General features: G+C 53.5%; 8 protein-coding genes across 8 annotated transcripts; 3 read left to right on the top strand and 5 right to left on the bottom strand.

The window, feature by feature from the left end:
- Positions 1-123: 123 nt before the first annotated feature.
- On the top strand, positions 124-3,464 carry UMAG_12271 (putative dioxygenase Ssp1; the record flags this gene model as incomplete). Its single annotated transcript, XM_011392717.1, has 2 exons — positions 124-156; positions 273-3,464. The coding sequence occupies 2 exons, from the start codon at positions 124-126 to the stop codon at positions 3,462-3,464; spliced, it is 3,225 nt and encodes a 1,074-aa protein (XP_011391019.1).
- Positions 3,465-3,776: 312 nt separating this feature from the next.
- UMAG_04572 (uncharacterized protein) lies at positions 3,777-5,591 on the bottom strand (the record flags this gene model as incomplete). The annotated part of the gene is made up of 1 exon (XM_011392580.1): positions 3,777-5,591. The coding sequence occupies one exon, from the start codon at positions 5,589-5,591 to the stop codon at positions 3,777-3,779; it is 1,815 nt and encodes a 604-aa protein (XP_011390882.1).
- Positions 5,592-6,234: 643 nt separating this feature from the next.
- Positions 6,235-7,058, top strand: UMAG_04573 (putative H/ACA snoRNP pseudouridylase subunit GAR1; the record flags this gene model as incomplete). Its single annotated transcript, XM_011392581.1, has 2 exons — positions 6,235-6,464; positions 6,605-7,058. The coding sequence occupies 2 exons, from the start codon at positions 6,235-6,237 to the stop codon at positions 7,056-7,058; spliced, it is 684 nt and encodes a 227-aa protein (XP_011390883.1).
- Positions 7,059-7,363: 305 nt separating this feature from the next.
- Positions 7,364-9,877, bottom strand: opt1 (putative high-affinity glutathione transporter; the record flags this gene model as incomplete). Its single annotated transcript, XM_011392664.1, has 1 exon — positions 7,364-9,877. The coding sequence occupies one exon, from the start codon at positions 9,875-9,877 to the stop codon at positions 7,364-7,366; it is 2,514 nt and encodes an 837-aa protein (XP_011390966.1).
- A 1,034-nt stretch (positions 9,878-10,911) lies between these two features.
- On the top strand, positions 10,912-11,364 carry UMAG_04575 (uncharacterized protein; the record flags this gene model as incomplete). Its single annotated transcript, XM_011392582.1, has 2 exons — positions 10,912-10,943; positions 11,040-11,364. The coding sequence occupies 2 exons, from the start codon at positions 10,912-10,914 to the stop codon at positions 11,362-11,364; spliced, it is 357 nt and encodes a 118-aa protein (XP_011390884.1).
- Positions 11,365-11,569: 205 nt separating this feature from the next.
- Positions 11,570-12,679, bottom strand: UMAG_04576 (uncharacterized protein; the record flags this gene model as incomplete). The annotated part of the gene is made up of 1 exon (XM_011392583.1): positions 11,570-12,679. One exon carries the CDS (start codon positions 12,677-12,679, stop codon positions 11,570-11,572), a length of 1,110 nt encoding a protein of 369 aa, XP_011390885.1.
- Positions 12,680-13,312: 633 nt separating this feature from the next.
- On the bottom strand, positions 13,313-15,379 carry dur3-3 (putative urea permease; the record flags this gene model as incomplete). The annotated part of the gene is made up of 1 exon (XM_011392584.1): positions 13,313-15,379. The coding sequence occupies one exon, from the start codon at positions 15,377-15,379 to the stop codon at positions 13,313-13,315; it is 2,067 nt and encodes a 688-aa protein (XP_011390886.1).
- A 1,501-nt stretch (positions 15,380-16,880) lies between these two features.
- UMAG_04578 (uncharacterized protein) lies at positions 16,881-18,884 on the bottom strand (the record flags this gene model as incomplete). Its single annotated transcript, XM_011392585.1, has 1 exon — positions 16,881-18,884. The coding sequence occupies one exon, from the start codon at positions 18,882-18,884 to the stop codon at positions 16,881-16,883; it is 2,004 nt and encodes a 667-aa protein (XP_011390887.1).
- Between the last annotated feature and the right edge of the window lie 136 nt (positions 18,885-19,020).

Below are 19,020 nucleotides of genomic sequence, written 5' to 3' on the forward strand. Positions count from 1 at the left end.
TCCTCCTTCTGTCCAAGTCGCCCGTACGCTTCCTCCAGTCCTCCACAGCATCTTCTTTCAGCTGGACGTCGGCTTCAGAACACTCCTTCCACGGTAGTCGTGCTACTCGACACGATTACGACGATGTCAACCATGACCACAGACAAGTTGGCGCAGGTACGTCCTCACCAAAGTTTTGCTCTCTTCCCGAATGCCTTTGCTACTGTCCGTTCAATGCTCAAATTGCATTTTGACCGTGGGATTCTATCTCTTGCTTTTCGCTCTTTTTGCAGATGAAATTGTTCGTCCAGGACAAGGTATCTCAGACCACCGATGCGGCAGGTCTTTCCGCTACTGACGGGCACAAAAAGGCGCAAAACACCTTGAAGTACGCTCAGCAAAAGACTTCGTCGGCAGCCACTTCGTCGGTCGAGGCGTTGCAGAGCTTGGTGGACCAGCTCAACCGCAGCAGGATCGTTAACGATGTCAAGCTGCTCGGTCAAGCGCCCAACCTACTCGTGTCTGGTCTCACGGGCGGAGGTTTAGATGACCGAAAGCTCCTGCTCGAGCAGATTGTCACTCTGCTCGCCAGCATGCCCGTCTCTTCTAATATCAGCCGAACTCTATCAGACACCTTGATCAAGATCATTTGGGGCGATCTGCCACATCCAGCCGTCTCCTTCATGGGTTCCGAGCATCGCTTTCGACGCCCCGATGGCTCTGACAACAATGTCATGAGTCCCAAGCTCGGTGCATCAGGCCAGCCCTACTCGCGCAACGTCCAGCGCATGCAGCCGCAGCAGGTCAACCTACCAGACCCCGGCACTGTTTACGACCTCCTCCTAGCACGAGACAGCTTTGAACCTCACCCGACTGGCATCAGCTCACTGCTGTTCAACTTTGCCAACATTATCATTCACGACATCTTTTCCACCACCCGACAGCCAGGCGCACATTCGGCGTACAACGAGCACTCATCTTATCTCGACTTGCAGGTGGTCTACGGTGCCAATCAAGAAGAGCAAAGGCGTGTGCGCACGGGCACGCTCGGCCTTCTCAAGGCTGATGCCGTCGGCGACTGGCGTATGGCCATGATGCCGCCCGCAACGGCCGCACTCGCAGTGCTGTTCAGTCGTAACCACAACTTCATCGCCAAGCGCCTCTACGAGGTCAATGAAAACCACCGTTTTGACGATCTCGAAGGTGAGCCGCTTGATGAGGAGCTGTTTGGCATTGCACGTCTGGTCAACTGCGGCCTCTTCCTGCATATTATCCTACGTGACTATATTCCAGTCATTCTCAACACCAACGACTCGGAATGGTTTGTCGACCCCTTGAACGTGATCAAGGGTGTCGGCGGACCAGGTGCTCTTGAACGTGGCATTGGTAATTCCGTCGCTGCCGAGTTCTCGATTCTCTACCGATGGCACGCAGCTGTGTCGCAGAACGACGAAAAGTGGATGAACGACTTCCTCGAATCTCAGTTTCCCGGCAAGAGACCTGAAGATGTGGGTCCCAGAGAGTTCGTCGAAGCAGCCGCGGGCCTCAAGGTCTCTTTCCTTGACACGGATCCGAGCGAGTGGAACCTTCATGGCTGGGAGCGCGACGCCCAGGGCAAGTTCGACGATGGATTGCTAGCACAGGTCATCAAGGATGCCGTGTCGGACGTGGCTGCAGCTTTCCGTGCTCGTGGACATCCCAGCTGGTTCCGTCCCATCGAAATCCTCGGCATGATCACGGCTCGCAAGGATTGGGCTATGTGCACCATGAACGAGTTCCGACACTTTTTGGGCCTCAAGACCTATTCTTCGTTCAGCGAGTGGAATCCTGATCCCAGAATTTCGAAGGCAGCGGAGATGCTCTACGGCGACATTGACAATCTCGAGCTCTATCCTGGCCTGATGGCGGAAGAGGCCAAGCCCAGTATCCCTGGAAGTGGTCTCTGCCCCGGTTACACCATCTCGCGAGGAATTCTCAGCGACGCTGCTGCCCTGACCCGCGGCGACCGCTTCTACACGAACGACTTTTCGACGTCCAATCTGACGAGCGCCGGCTATGAGTACTGCACCACACCTCAGCCTGGCAGTCACGGCATGATGGGCAAGCTCATCATGGCTACGCTACCTGGTCAGTTCCCGTACAACTCGATCTATGCGCTCTACCCCTTCCGCGTGCCCGAGAAGACCATCGAAATGCTCAAGGGCAAGCGTGTGATCGAGCACTACGACACAGCTTACCCTGCGCCTGCTCGCCGATGGTACGCCATTGAATCGTATTCAGCGAGCAAGGACATTCTGGAAGACAGCCGATACTTTACTGCGCTGCCACCCATGTCGTATGACGAGAGCCTGATGTCCTCGGCGCTAGCCTCAATCCCACGTTGGCAAGATGAAGTGACGGACTTCTACAGCATCAACACCCTCAATGTGATGAAGAATCGAAGCGTCTCGTTTTCGCCTACGGGTCGTCAGCGCATCGTTGATCTGCTCGAGGTTGTCAACACGGTCTCGGCTCAGTTCACGTCGAAGCTCTTTGCGCTGCCCACGCCTGGCAGTCATGGCCTGCATCTCGGCATGTCGCCCGATGAGCTCTCCTCGGCACTTGCCAAGCCTCTCGCCTACGCCATGTATGGCTCGTTTGACTTCCAGGGTCATCAGACATGGCAGCTCGAGGAGGAGTCCGAAGCTTGCACGCGTCGTCTCAAGACGCTTCTTTGGGCACGTCTTCACACGGTGGACGGCATTCTGTCGCCCGTGTTTGCTCTTGTGCAGAACATATCAAACATTGTCGGTGGCCCCGGCAACCTTGCTGCTAACGGCATGGCTAGGCACTTCTACCACACGATCTTTGCTTCAGGAAAGAGCAACGACGAGCTCGTCAAAGACTGCCTGCACATGATGGTGTCGCTGACGGCAACGCACTCGCTTGTACTCATGCAGGCGTTTAAATGGTTCTTCCAGGAGGAGAATGCCGAGCACCTTTCGGTCATGTACCAGCTGGCCCAGAAGAACGACCCTGTCTCAAATGCTGAGCTGCGCCACCGCATTATGGAGGCTTACCGACTCAACAGCATCACCCCGCCGCAAGCCAAGTTTGCGCTCCAGGCGGTGGCTCTCCCCGACGTGGTCGCAAACAAGGTGTACGTGCAAGTGGGCGACGGCGTTTACATTTCCCCTTCGGCTCTGTACCGCGATCCAAAGCTATCGAACGATCCCGAGCGTTTTAACCCGAGCAGCAAGGCGCCCGTCCGTCTTGGTCTCGGCGATGCACCCAGCCAGTCGATTCTCGAAATTGCCCTTCCTGCCATTGCTAAGCAGTTCTTCAAGCACAACGGTCTTCGCTTGGCTCCTGCTGGTCCACCTCCTGTTGTCAACGATGCGGGTCCGACTCCCAACCAGAAGTTGCCCTACTTTATCAGTAACCATGGCGCCGAGTACCCGCTTCCCATTGACACCTCTATGCACGTCATCTACGAGGCCCGCTGAAGGGCGAACGCGTTTGACTGACCTGCAGCTCCAAAGACGAACCACATGTCTGTCGACGGTGACTTGTCTATGTTTGTCCCCTGTCTCTGATCTCGTCAAAGTTGTTAGCTTTCACTCTTGTACGTACTGTCCTGTCCTCTGTCCGCTCATGTCAATGGTGAATGCACTATTCTCACTTGTCCTATCGTCACGACACAAGCATATCGTTGTTTGTCGAAGTGAAGAATGAAGATTAGGGTATAATGATTGAATGCATACACGAGAGAAGACGGCCGCTGGCCCAGGTGATGCAAAGGACTGGAAGATGATTTTTTAATTGATGCTGAGTATCATGGGCGTTGGCGCAGCTTTCTTGTCGATCAGATTGACGGCTGTTGCGATCTTGTCTGCTTGGTTCGACGCATGGATGCAATTGCGCAAATCCTGAATAGAGTCTTGCAGCTGAGCGGTCAGGGTGGAACTTGCTCTTGGCATTTGTATGTGATCGCCTTTGATGACGCTACAAAGGTAGAAGCAGAGTTTACGCTGCGCGAGCTTGATCTGCTTTGACTTGATGCGTGTTATTGACGATATGGACGATGGGGCTGTTAAGGTGGATGGCAGATGATTGAGGAACGAATGGATGTCTGCAACCGCATTGAGCAGAAGCGGGATTTGTGCAGCCGAGAATGCTTGCTGTGGCGACAGCGAGGCGAGCTTGGATGCTATGCGGTATTTCGGCTCGACTTGGTGCACTTGTGCAAACGTGGGAACAAGCGGATCGCGCGTCATGATCTTTGCGAGATCTTGCAACAGCTGCAGAGATATGGCGTCAACACCGCCATGGCCGACATCTGATTCGAGCGATAGCCTGGAGAGAAGCCACATTGATGAATCAGCGAGCGAGCTAAGAACCAGTTTGGAGTGATCGCTGTGGGCACCTGCGATGACGTTGGTGCTGAAAGGTGCCAGTGGAGCAAACAGGAAGGGGACAAGACTACTGAGCTTGTCAAAAGCCTGTTCGGCTGTCGCAAGCTTGTCATCCATGGTCGACGCATTGGATTCTGTGGCAGATGATGCGGGGGTACGACCTGGTCGATAGCTGATCGGTGCATCGGGCTCCAGTGGCGGTGGCTCCTCATCGTCGTCTTGCTGCCAACGTTGCGGCTCAAATTTGGATGCGGGGTCACGGAACGACACTGGGCTCGACGAAGCCAGAGATTGACCCTCGACGGTCTTGTGTTCTGAAGTAAGCTCTGACAAGCTTACAATGTCCATTTTTCTGAGAGTATAGGTGTATGCCATGAGAACGGCGCACAAATTGTATACGAGATCGACCGACGGAGAGCCAAGCCGTTCAGCCGAAAGGCCTCTTTCGAGTAAGTGTATGAAGGCAGTAAGCTGTTCTGATGGCCTGCCGAGAAAAGGTGGGATAGTCTCGGGCTTTTCAAACCAAGGAATGGATTGCCACTCTCGTCTGACATTTAGCTGTTGCGGGATGCCTTCTGATGCCGACTGCGATGCGACCAGAACACCTTGTGGCGTTGATGAAGCCGTTTCGGTTCGCGCATGTCGTTCGGCTTTGCGGTCAAGTCGTTGCATCAATGATGCCGTCGATTGTGGGTTCTTGACTGCCTCCAGAAAGGTTTGTCTCTCTTTCGGCGTTAGCATGGCGAGCAGTGTATCTGTCGAAGCGGCTTCGATCTGCTCGGCGGTAATATTGGCTCGTACATCTGCAGCCGTCTCGTCATGTTCGTGTTCCTCGTCACTATCGAGTTCGTCCTCGCACAAGTGCTCTTGTATTTCTCTAGCTTCCTTCTCGTTTTTTTCCAGCCGCGCCAGGATATCGACGACCTTGGATCGATCCTTCTCTTCAGCTAGGAAGTGACTCGATCCCGACACACGACTTATCTCCGTCGAGCTGAATGAAGCGGAACATTCTTGATGCTCGCTTCTACGGAAGCAGACTAAAGAGCAGAATGGGGTGTTGCACCTGGGACAATTGTACGAGGCAGGCTTTGCGTAGCAGATGTTGCACAAGCGGGCTGGGGTTGAAGTGGTGGATGAGGGAGTTGGGAGCAGATTCTGTGCGCGTGCCTTGTCTCGCCGGACGGTACACGAGATGTCGAGGAGATCGGAAAGAGACATGCTTGCGAGCTGTCTCAGCGCGATGAGTTGAGATTGGGGATGAGTTTGGCCATCGTCGATGGGCTTTCGGAGAAGGCTGGTGTGAGTCGTGAGTGCTGAGCAGCTAATGACCAGAAGCAACTCAAAGGCCGTCAAAGAGTTGGACCCTACTTTCTTAATTCGAGCTGAGTGGAGCAAGCTATTCTCGTGCGATATGTTACACTCGTGACTTGTGACTTGGTCGGCTCCGCACTTTGAAGGTGGATTTTGGATTTTTTTTTCCCCACGCCCAGTCACGAGTCGTGAGTATGCGTGCTTGCGGCACTGACGACAGGTTCTGATGTTAACACGTCGTTTCGCCAATTGTAAGTTTAGGAAGAAGTGTCACCCAAAGCGAAATTTTTGACTTTTTCTCGTTCTTGATATTTTGCAGCCAGGAAACGAGCGCATCAACGCTTTTCGCTAACGTCGACAGAAGCTTGCTCACCATCATCACCCTCTTACCTCTGCTTACTCGACGCCGTTCTCGACCTCGAACACGGCCCAGAACGCATCACGGATTGACGCTGCGTTCCTCGGATCGATCGCTGATTTCCCGGCTCAAAGCTTCGATTTGCAAGGACCATCTACTTGACATTACACACGTATACACTGATTGATTAGCATGTCGTTCCGTGGAGGAGGACGTGGAGGCGGAGACCGTGGTGGACGCGGCGGCTTCTCTTCTCGAGGCGGACGTGGTGGCTTTGGCGGTGGCGGACGTGGCGGCTACGCTAACGCTGGCCCTCCCGAGACAGTGCAGCCCATGGGAAGCTTTATGCATGCTGTTGAGGGCGAGATGCTCTGCCAGTCAACCGATGCCAAGCACGTCCCATACTTTAACGCCCCCATCTAGTACGTTTTTACGACACTGTTGCTCGCTTCAGCTTGTACTGAAGGATGCTCGTTCTGCGTTTCGTGAGATTCTTGTTCTGCGAGTGTCGTCATGCTGACTCCTCTTTCCTGCTTGCTTGCACTCTTGACTTTCTCGACAGCCTGGAAAACAAATCGCAGATTGGAAAAGTGGACGAAATCCTCGGCCCGATCAACGAAGTGTTCTTCACAGTGAAGATGGATCCGGGCATGGTTGCGACATCCTTCAAGGCCGACGACAAGGTGTACATTTCCGGCGACAAGCTGTTGCCGATCGAGCGGTTCCTGCCCAAACCAAAGTCGTTGACAAAAGCACCAAAGAAGAAGGGAGGAGCACGAGGTGGTGCTGCTGGTGGAAGGGGTGGATTTGGCGGCGGACGTGGTGCACCAAGAGGTCGTGGTGGGTTCGGTGGTGGACGCGGTGGCGCAAGGGGCGGCGGATTCGGCGCTCCACGCGGCGGTGGACGAGGCGCATTCGGCGGTGGACGAGGCGGTGCATTCAGCGGTGGACGCGGTGGAGCCGCAGGTGCAAGGGGTGGTTTCGGTGGTCGTGGTCGCGGTCGTGGAGGCTACTGAGCTGTTGGAGCTTTGCCCAACGTCAACTCTCGAGCGCTTGTACCTCCTCTTTCTGACCACTTGTGTCTTTTCTTCCCTTCTTGATTCTGTGTATTTGTGTTAGTATTGCTCGGCCATCATTCGTTTGTTTTTTCGTCTATCCATCAGAGCCCGATCTTGTCATCAACACGACCGTGCCACCTCTCGTTCTCTTCACAGTCACGGCTCAAAAGCTCAGATGAGACGTGCTCCAGCCATCAGGCGAACTGCTAGGTATGTCACGCCAACATTACACTTTGCGACTGCGCTTGTCAAGGACCTCGAATCTATTTGCTAGGTTTACAATGTTCAGCATCCTGAAGCGGATTGGCTGCCCAATGTGGCACGGGTGCATACTTGAGCAAGCTGATAGTGAGCACAAAGATGGTGAGCGCATTGACGCTGCTCCCAGCATCCAGTGCAGCTGACAAGACGTAGTTGAACTTTTCGAACCATACCGGGTGTTTCTCGCGCAAGTGCTTTTGCGACAACCAGGAGAAAAAGAACCCGGTCATGATGACGTTGGTCGGAACGGCGGGTGGCAAAGCGGCCGAATGCAGGATGATCGGAAAGGCCACTTTTGGCAACCATTTCAGCTTGTACCTCCTGTGCAAGAAGTAAGGGATCAGAGGCAAAAGTGCACCAAACAGGAATCCAGAATACAGCTTACGATAATCGCCAGAGAAGAACTCGGCAGGACCCACGAGACCCCAGATGACGGAAGCGGAGAAGAAGATGTGCACTTTCCTTCCATCCCACTGCCCCGACGGATCTTCCACCGTACCATCCAAAAAGGCACGATAACCCGAAGCAGGATCGAGCACAATGTTGACAACGGTCAAATTGACCACACAGCCAATCATGGTCCCCCACAATTGGGCGACAAACATGTGCTTAGGAGGGATTTTAATGTAATGTCCAAGCTTGAGATCATTCACCAGATCGAGCGCCTGGTTCAGCGACATATACGCCATGGTCTTGAACAGGATGTTGCCGATAGGATTGCCCGGCATAATGTATCCGATGACGAATTCAGAAATGATGTTGAGGCCCACACCAGTATCCGAGACGGCACGCAGGATACCGAGTGGTGCAATGAACAGCAACCCCATCACGATAGCCAGCAGCAACGCCCACACGGGGAGTTGCAGAGCAGGCGTCAGCACAACCAGCATGACAGCCGCAGCAGTGGTCAGTGCAAAAGTGGTGGCGTACCACCGACGCGGTACAGGTTGATAAGCTCGCATGAGCCGATTGTGCACGTCGTCGTGCACATCATTGCTCGCAGCCTTCTTGATGTCCTTCCAATGCCAAAGCAGAACGTGTGTGACGGTGCTCGTCAAAGTCGCAAAGCCTAAGCCGTACGAGAGCGCAAAGTACGGAGTGAGCAGCATTGGCTTCTGCGTCTCCCACGCCTGTGCGTTGAGCGTGTTATCCTTGTTGAGCAGCGTGTCGACGGCAAACTTTTTGTACTCCTTGTTGTAGAGGCCGGCGCTGAGGATCTCTGGGAAAGACTGCGCGTTCCAAAAATTGAAGCCCCAGTAGAGGATGGGCATGGCGATGTACATCATACCTGCGAAGCCGGCGTAAAAGTTGAGTGCTGCCCACCACGGTTGGTAAAAGGGCCCGCTCATACCGGCGGCATTCCAATCGAATGTGAGGTTGAGAAAGCCAAGACCGTGATAGCCGGAGCTGAGAAATCGGAACGCAGGAATCTTGTTGTCGACCAAGCAGAGCATGGCAACGCTGGATAGTGTGGGAGCAAGCAAAGCTGGGAGAAACTGATAGACGTAGATGGCGACAAACGCGAAAGCGAACAGACGCAGCCTGGCTCGGTTGTTGGGTGCTTGCTTGTCGTGCAGAGTATGGAACAGTGACGTGGTGACAAGCGTGCTCGGCCAGATCATCGACGTTGGTTTGACGAGGAGATTCGTTACCATACCGGCGAAACCGAAGCCAAGCACCTGTGTAGTGATGAGGAGTGTGAGCGAAGAGAGCCAGTTCATGTGTTGATGATAAAAGAGCTCCTGGATGTTGATAATATCGCTAGCGTATGCAGAGGTGGCACCAGAGGAGGCGATGATGGCAACCAGCATATGCTCTTTGATGCTGAAGGGACCCGGGTTGAGCTGCACCGACCACCTGCTAACTTTGATCGTTCGCTCCGGTAAGCGATTTGCTAGCCATCGGCCCATGGGGAGTGATATCAAGATGACAAAGTAGCTGCTAAAGGAGGGCGAGTTGGATTTGTAGAAGAAGAGCTGTGCTATTGCTGCCCCGATCACACAGAAGAAGGAGCCGATGAGCAATGCTCTCCAAGTAAGCGCTGGAAGTGTAGGATCGTCATGTTCGGGCACCGCCTTGCTGACGAGATGCATCGGATCATCGGGATCGTACTTGTCTGAAATGGATCCTGTCGATACGTGTCTGCGACCAGCGCGATGTTTTGGTTTGCTGCGGCCGAGCTCGTACGCCTCTCCATGTTCATCAAGACCCGACGCCGAAGCTGAAGCTGGCCCAAGCATAAGAGCATCTTCTCCCTGTTCCAAGTCTTCCTCGTCCTCATTATCAGCGCTTTTTACGTTGTCGACATGACGCTTGCTCGATCCTCCTGGACGGTGGTCCAGCTCGTATTCGTCCATTTGGATGCTTGTCGTATCCTCGTCCGAGTCTTGACCCAATCCTCGTTGGTGGTGAGTGCGTGGTCGTGATCTGGGGCGAGACCTTGCGGAGGTATAACGTGAAGATTGATCCGACTCTACGCCTCCGGGCGAGGATGCGTGTGAGGTGTTGCCGTGCATATCAAGGTATGCATGCGACTGTCGATCTGAGAGAAGGCAGCATGAAGCATCGTCTTTTGTGTCTTTGTGACCTTGAGAGCGAGCTCTGGCTGCTGGCAACAAATCGTGAATGCGGACCGTGTTGAGCGTTTCGACAGGGTCCAAGAAGCGTGAAGCTCTTGGGAGGCGCCAACATCAAGCACGAGTTAGTCGTGAGTGAGTTAACTTGGTGAGACGTGGCCAAATCACGAATCACGAATTAAGCCAAGCAGCATCAGTCACCAGTCTTACACATTCTTATCTGTGAGGTCGTTCGACTTTACATCACAAAAACGTGACGCGGAGAGGTGGAAAATGTAACACAGAAAATCAGCCACGAGTGAGACCTCCACTTAGGGTTAGGGTCACGTGGGTGCGACTGAGAGTCACAGAGTCACGAGTAGCGCGCCCTATGACGCAAGTGTGAGTCTGACGTCGGCCTGACCGAAGCTCCAATCAGAGATTCCAGCATTCATGACAGCGGAACGACCACTCGTTCACACGATCCGGAAAGATCGAAGACTGCACCACAGGAGTTCTTCCGGAGCAGGCAGATCGACCCAGCGACGGCTTCTTGCCTTGGCCTGGCACAGACTGCTATTTTAAGCCTCGTCTTGTGTCTGTCCTGACAGCTGATCGCGGACAACTTATTCAACATGTCCAAACGAAATGACGTGAAGCTGCACCGTTCAGTCTGCAGTGCTGAGTGGTCGCCGCGTGTGACTTTGTCTTTTGCCAGTCACGACTCACGATTTGCTCAGCGGGCGCAAATCGAATCACGAATAGATCCACGCTGCGTGTGGGCGGGCCCTCGTCTAGGCTCTCGGCGAGGCCGTGTAGCAACTTTGCAGTACTGTACTGTTACATGACGCTACGGAGCGTCGAGCAAGCGTCCGGGCTTCCGTGTGTGAAGAGTATATAACTCGTCTTGTTACCTTTTGGCTCCAGCTTTCATCCCTTACACCAGATCTTTTCCCTCATCACTCCAAGTTTGTCGAAAGAACAAAGCCTCCAACATGTCGACCCAGTCCCAGTACGAGACCCACACGTAAGTAGTATGCGGTGCCAGTCAACACTGATCAAGATCGATATGTCCAAGTACAAAAACTGACAAGACGTATCTGCTCGCTGCACCCTTACACAGTGCCGATGGCGACCAGCGCAACGCGCCTGGCCCCAACCCTGATGTCGGCATGCATCACGACGATGACCGAAAGGACCATGAGAAGGGTCAGCCCCAATCACACCAGTCGCTCGATTCCAAAGACGAAAAGTCGATCAAGAACAAGCTCGCTCAGGCGGGCAAGGAGGCAAAGGAGGAGGCTCGGGCTGAGAAGGCCAAGCAGGACGAGAAGCCCACTGACGCCGCTCGTGCTAATGGCAACGAGCCCTCGCGAGGCGCCAAAATCGACGAGCAGATCGAAGAAGAGGAGCGCAAGTTGCTCGAGGCTAAGGGCATCAAGCAATAGATATGTACTTTTGCCACTCAACTCAAATGTATCAATAGCAATCATACTTCGTTGGGATAACTCGACGTACAAATACTTTGGCATGAATTACGACTGATCTCAATAATGTGACATGAAAGCGCGCTGCGCCGCAGATGAGACCTTTAGGGTAGAAGCGATACAAACGGGAGGGGACCAAATTCGGTAACGATCCACCTATTGCGACTCAAAGATCGAATTCGCCCGAGCCCAATCCGCCATACTCACGTGCGCGATTGGGAGGTTCTGACTCCGAGTCAATCACAATAGGGTTGGCAGCGGTTCCAACGTGGCTCGGTCGCCTAGCATGGCTGTTGCCAGGTAAGGCCGTCGAGGCAGCAGGCGCGGCATTTCCGAGTAGCGGATGGTGCTCTTGCTGCAGACCGTTGACGTGCACCGTGCTTCCCTCTGGCGTTATGGTGTGTACCGTCACATTGCCATTCTCGTCAACTTTGCGCGTGACAGTTTGTTTGTGTCCGTTAATGATGCGAGTGGTGGTGCTTTCGCTTGTCCCTGAAAACCCGCCATAGGTTGTGCTCGACATCCTTGTGCTGCCACTACTACTACTGCTGCTGCTGCTAGCGAAGCCCGCGCCGAAGGGACCACCAGAACCATAGGGATCACCAAATTGCGTACCCATTGCAGGACCAAACGGTCCTCTAGTCGCTGCAAACGGTGTGCCGAATCCGAATCCTACTGAATCAGCCATCCTGCGATGGTTCTGGAAGAAAGGATCGTTATCACCAAATATGCTGCCACCCATCGGGTGACCGGAGTTCATCATCCCAAATGGATCATGACCACCGCCTCTTCCGCCTCCCACATTGCCAACGCCACCATTAGTGGACCTAAACTCGTTGGTGAACATCATGTTGAACAATTCAAACGGATCAAATCCGTCCACACCGAACGGGCGACCCGCACGTCGACCCGCTTGCGCCCTTCTGGCTGAATCAGCGCTCGACTCCCACGTAAAGCTAAACGGTACGCCATCGGGACTGGTACCAAAGTGTTTGCGACTGAGGTCGTCCTGGTACTCTTCTGCTGGCCCAAAACCTTGGCTGCTTCCTAAACGGGATGCATCGTACTCGCGACGCTTCCTATCATCGGACAGGAGCTCGTAGGCTTCTCCGACCACTTTGAACCGCGCTGTGGCCTGCTCTTTCTCGGCTGGCGGTGCTCTGTCTGGATGGTTTTTGAGCGCTAGCTTCTTGTATGCCATCCTGATATCGAACGAGCTGCAGCCTTGTGGGAGGCCAAGCACCTCGTAAGGATCGGTCTCTGGAAAGCGATTCATGTTGAAGATCGCAGGGCTGGTCCTCTCTTCTAAAGCCTAGACGCTTATGTGCGAAGAGAAGTGAGCTGTGATGCTGGTATCTTGCAACGCTGGTGAATGGCTGCCCTTAGGGCAGATGCGTGTCAATCATCGATGTAGTACGAAGTGATGGAGAGATGGCAAGGCACCAGGTGCACAGCAAGGTCCAAAGTGAGGTTCACATCAACCCAGAGCTGAGCCAACTGGACCCTGCGCGCAGCAACACGCGATCGAAATTTCGGCTGTTTTCGGCACGATAGCAAAAATGCCTCACTGCTGCTGCTGTGTGTTAAGAACTAACGACGTCAATCGTGAATCACGAATCTGGAATCAATCGTGAAATTGTCACCAAGCACTCGTGACTCACGACTCTTGAGTTTGAATTCTAGAAGCACCACGGTCACCTCACGACTCACCCTGTACAACGTTCGTGGTTATTGGTAACAGCTCTCTGACCTCTGCCCGCCGGAGAGTCGTGAATTGTTTGTACAATCGTGAATCACGAATACATAGTATAGCATTTCAACATGACTTTTGACTACGTTGTACAAAACATCTAGCGCTAAGCGGGAAGCAGCCTCTACAGCACAGAAAGTGCTTCCAGGCAGTCTAGGATTACGACAACGCAGCCTTCTCGCTAGTTTCCTCATACTTTCCGTTCTTGCCCGAAAGATCCTTTCCGATACCGCGCAGAATAGCCGCCAGCTCGTGTCTCGACTCCCAGATGGGCAAGACACCAACAGCGAGCGTTGTCCATACAAGCCAGATAAAGCCAATCCAGATGTAAGCGGCGAGACCGGTCGCGTTCCAGACGCGACGCGAAGCAAGGCAGGCAGGGATCAGAACGCACAAAACGAAAGAAGCGATGACGCTGATCCAGCTTGTCAATCGGAGTGTCTTTCTGAGCTCGTTAGCGTCGAGTCCGGCAGCTTTGACGTAGTCGATTGTCTCGGTGGTATAAGGCACCGCACCTACAGAGGGGGCCGTCTTTTCGCTGTCAAACGCCGTCTTTTCTTCAAAAGGCGTGCTTGGCGAGGCGGGAGAGCCAGACGAGCTGCGCTTAGAGTTTGCGTTCATGCGTTCAACAACATCTTCGGGAGCATTGATGGCGCGCGTAAGCACAAAGTGGTCCTCGGTCTCTGGTCGCATCAAGCTTCCAATCAGCGTGATGATGGCCGACATGAACAGCGAAACGACGTTGCCGGCGAGTGTAGGGTAGTCCTTTCCAGTGCTGGCGACCGTCACTTCGCCTTCCAGGGTGGCCGCAGTGACGATCCAAGTAATCACGCCACTGATGACGCCGACAATCATGCCCACCAGACAGGCAGTCTTGTTGGTGCGCTTCCACACCAGACCGCAGAAGATTGGCACGACGGCAGGAGCAATGATGATACCCTGCGCCAGGTACAGCCAACCGAGTGAAATGCCGGCGTAATGAAAGATCGTACCGAACAGAGACATAACCAACGCCCAGATGATGACACCAGCATGGCTCATGAGAAAGATTTCTCGCTTGGTTGCCTCGGGACGAATGTATGGCTTGTAGACGTCGAAAGTAAGCACGGATGCAACAGCAACCTGCTGCGCCGAAGAGGCCGAGGTGACAGCGAGGAAGAGAATGATGAGCACGGCAACTGCACCGCCCTTTCCTGCGAGCGCCACGCCAGATGCCGGCGCCGCAAGACCTGCGGTTACATCTGCCTCGGTCAGAAGTGGCATCAACGGATTTCCAGAGTACATGAGAGCGCGTGCACTCAGGCCCATGGTCATCGAGAAGAGGAAAGGGATGGCAAACCACGCCGATCCTCCGAGAAGGAAAGCTCGAGCTGCCGTGGCCGGGTTCGAGGCAATGGAACGCTGGTGATAGCTCTGATCGCAGAACACCGTGCCAAGATTTCCGATGACATTAATGATTCCAAACACAAGCCCGCTTTGAGACAGGAAGGTGAGAGGACTGGACGATGCGTTGTGAGGAATGTCGTTTGATGCTTGAAGAAGTGTCACCATCTTGGAAACGCTTCCGATTTCGGGAGACGTGACCCAGACTTTGAAGAAGAAAAAGAAGATAATGATCAAAAGTCCCACGGTGTGTGTGTAGTCGGCAAGTAAGGTCGCGCGCATACCTCCAACCAGAACATAGCACGCTACTCCGAGAGGGATGAGCCAGATGGCAGCAAGCACGGGGATGCCGGTGAGTGTACCAGCTACAGCAGATCCTCCAACCACGAGCTGTGAGGAGACGAGCAAGTTGGTTGCAAGCGCGAAGAAAAGAAAAACGCAGTGCAGCGTCTTACCCCATCGTACTCTCAACACTTCGAGGAACGTGCTACAAAACGGAGCGTTGAGCTTGATCATACATGCCATGATGGAGCACAGCAAGATTTGTATCGTCGCACCACCAGCGTACCAGTAGCCACCGCTGACGCCGAGTCGATAAGTCACAGCAGTGGACTGAAGGAGCGTGGATGACCATGTCCAAGCCGAGCAGATACCCGCGGCGACAAGGCCAGGCTTGACGGATCGAGAAGCCGAGGCAAATTCGTCCGTGTCCTTGATGGAACGGTTCGTGTAGCGTTGTTGAATGAAAGAGAGCACGATCATAAAGGCCGCGAAGAAGAAGCCAAGACCGCAAACTACAGCCCAGCCAGCCCCTTCGGGGAGCACTCTGGTGGAGGCGACCATCGCTGCGACGTGAGCCAGGAGAGGAAGGGTATCAAGTATGGGAAAGATGAAGACAAGCCTGAAGATCTTAGTGCGAAAAGGTCTCTACTTTATATTCTTTGGGCCGCTGAAAGCGAGGTTCCTTTGTTCGAACAATCTTGCTCGCTTCTTGTCTGACAGGTTGCTAGCGAATGAGATGAAGAGCATGGCGAACACTTTTAGCTTGTTTGATCCAGAGCCAACCGGTCATTTCCTGTAGCACGAGATCGGTTCAGTCAAGAAAGTTGGCGCTCTTTCCTTATCGGCGACGTCTTATCAGCCGGGCCCCGCATATTTCGCTGAGCCTGCCTCGGTTGCACGACATCGCTCTTCCAGGCCGTCTCGGACGGAATTGACAGCGGAAAGGTTCAGCTTCCACTGGGGATGCCTTTTTGCCCATCTTCTTTCGAAGCTCAACAGAATACGTCGGACTTGGAAACCTGCCTCGTCGCGGTACTTGGCATGGATCAAAGTTCCTATGATAAAAAAAGTAAGACAGCCTGTTCAAAGCGAATTACTGTCATCTCATATCCGTGCTCCAGCGCCTGAGCGAGTGCTCATCTCGTTAAACAATCAATCACAAATCATGGTCAGGCAACGTTCGGAACTCTGAAGCTGGCCGCCGGGAGGAAATGGGCCTCGAAGGCCGAATCGACGATTTTGAACCTCGTCGTGATCGTTGATGAGCACCAAGGTTTCGGCAAATTCTCAACCTGTCGAACAGCGATGTAATGAGAAGCTCTTTACCTCTTTGGCTGTATGCTGTAGAGGTTAGAAGTACGATAATCACAATCACGAATCGGCCTGTTGAAGATTCACATTTTGCTGTTCTTCTATCTGCTAAGAACAAACAGCTATCAGACAGGCTCTATGCTCGCATAGAGTTTCGGCTACAAATTTCAGAGATAAGAGAACGTGGAACGCAATCTTGAATCGTGAATCACGAATCGCTTGATCCGTGAAAAAGTCACGAGTCACCTCCAATCAAAAACATGCACGATTCACGATTCGTGATTGGTGATTCATGATTACAGATAAGAAAGGTTAAGAAGCTCGCGACCAAAACGTCGGACCGAAGGGCACATCAGAATCAAAATCACGAATGGCAACTCCGCCAATTGCCGCCGTTATTAAGCAACTCGTGACTTGGTCTTTCAGCACAAGCTTTCGCTTATAGACGTAAGCGCGGTGTCAAAGTTGAGTAAGCATCGCCTGTGAAACAGGTGTAGCGGAAAAGCGCCAAACTGGGCTCAGCACCAATCACGAATCGCGACATCTTGATAGGCGATAGAAGATGAGAGCAGTCTCCGCATGAGAACATTCCTACAATAAGAAGATGGCCACTCTCACGTGGCAGCCATCGAATACACAAGTGACCCTTACTATATAACCAGACGACAATTGTGAATACCAAGCGAGCTAGTCCAACTCGCGCAATGGTGAATACATTCGTGATTGTGACTGCAATGATCCGGTTTGGTAGTTATCCGGCACACTCCGACGACAAGAGGACGATAAGGTCGTCCAATAGCCGAGACAGCTCTTGCTTCTTTGGCGAGTGGATGACCAGCTGACTGCAAAGCGTGTTGGACATTGCGTTTTGGGCGTCCAAAACCTGCAACATCGGTCCAACGCTATCTTTCCAGTATTGCGAAAGATGGATGTGTAGCGTAAGAGCAGCGACAAGTCGATATAGCGTCTCATCGGATTCTGACTCGTTGATAATGGCCTGTAACAGTGCCGAAGCCAATTCTGATTCCCACATTTCCCCCAGACGGCTGCCGAGCATTGGTGGAGCTTGCGGATCCTGGTTGATCCAATCAGCTCGCTCGGCATGCTGGTGAAGTGCCAGATTAAAGGCGCACGTGGCCGCAGCACTGCGTACCCCTGCATAGGGACACAGCAGCAGGCTGGTCGTGAGCTCCTGGGCGAGACTGCGAACGTTCTCGTGTGACTCGATGATCTGGACAAAGGGAGCTGACGCTGCCAGATTGGTCAAAAGACGAGCAGCGGTGAGCAGCAAAGGACGCTGGCTCGCAGACCACTCGCCCCTGTAGGCCAAGTCGGACACAAGCGACAAGAGGCGTGTGATGCCATTGACATCTTTGCGATCAGCAACAGCAGGGTGTCGAAATGCTGTAGTTACGAAAGACTCGTTCAGCACCGACAGCCGGAAGAGGTCAAGAACTGGAAAGATCGAGTCGAGCGGCAGGATTTCAGAAATCTGCTTGGCGACCTTGGATGCTTCGGCAGGCAGATTCCCAAGGGCCGGCTTCTCGCTTTTGCTGACGCACGTCGCCTCGAGCCACGGAATCCAATTGGAGGCGATCACCTTGCGTATCACTTGAAGATCAGCTTTCTCGGCGAAGCTCTTAGCAGGATGCTGTGCAATGGTGGAGTCCAGCTTCAGAAGCAGCGAGCTCAGGTTGGGCGTGGAAGAGTAGGTATGTGGCTGAGCTGGGATGGAATCAAGAGATTTGAGCGGCTTCGAGAGACGGGCATGCGGGTGAGCTGGATATGCCTCGAACAGCATCGTGTCGACTGCGTTTCGGAGCTCACCAACATCGGCACCTTTAACCTGTCCCGACTCTTTCCCGAACGTGTAGAGCTTGACAGTCGGTGTCGCCGTGACATTTGATTGCGCAAACACGCTCGACGTAGATGCGTTCGAGTCCACCTGCACAAAAGCTACTCTTTTGTGGTTACCTGGCTTGGACTCGTCGACGTGATAATGGTGGGCCAGATCCGTAAAGACAGGCTTGATGATTCGACACGGAGGGCACGACTCTGAGGTGAAAAGCACAGCAACGCAAGGAAAGACTGATACGACCTCGTCGAGCTGTACGCTGCTGGTAATATGATGGACGGGATCTGAAGAAGATGCCTTGGAAGGTGAGCCTTGCTCCATCGATGTGTTGCCTGTATATGCGCGAGAAGCGACCTGGTTCAGTAGTTGGCCACCAATGCCATCCGGTGTATTGATGTCAGAAGCAGCTGGGATGTTAGCAGAGGGTGCGCTGAACATGGTATCGATCTGAGGTCGCAGCATCTGGCCGAAAGGGGTGCTGAGGAAATCTTGCGGCAGAGAGCGAATGTGTGCAGGAATATCAGCGCCCGTCAAAATTTTCGCAACCTCTTGCGAGAAGTTGTTGCAATTCCAAGACAGCAGGTTGTAGTCTTGGGGACGGAAACGGTCGCGTAAGTCGGGGAGCAGCGCACCCTCGAACGTCTCACGGTCGATCGTGGTGGTACCGAGGTCATAGGTCTCGAGCGGTGCTCCGTGGTGAGAGGTGCCTGGATAGACGATCGAAATTCCTTGACCAAAAAAGTACTCGCGATCGTATGCAACAATGCTTGTGTGCCAAATACCATCTATCTGTCGACCAGTCAAAGGCATCGACATCGATCGCGCCATGCCTCTTGAAAGGTCATAGACAAACAGCTTGACTGGGTATTCGCCGTCATCGGCCGCTTGCGTAGCCGTCATGTTGACCGAGATTTGATAGCAATCTACTGCAAAACGCGTTTATCAGTGTATGAGTCGTTTCTGGTGGGATTGGTGGCAGAAAGGCATGTGAGTTGAGCAAGGATGCGGCATAAGCAGATCCGGCTGAGTTGGTCAA

Source organism: Mycosarcoma maydis, chromosome 13, assembly GCF_000328475.2.
Source record: "Mycosarcoma maydis chromosome 13, whole genome shotgun sequence".
NCBI classification, from domain to species: Eukaryota; Fungi; Basidiomycota; class Ustilaginomycetes; order Ustilaginales; genus Mycosarcoma; species Mycosarcoma maydis.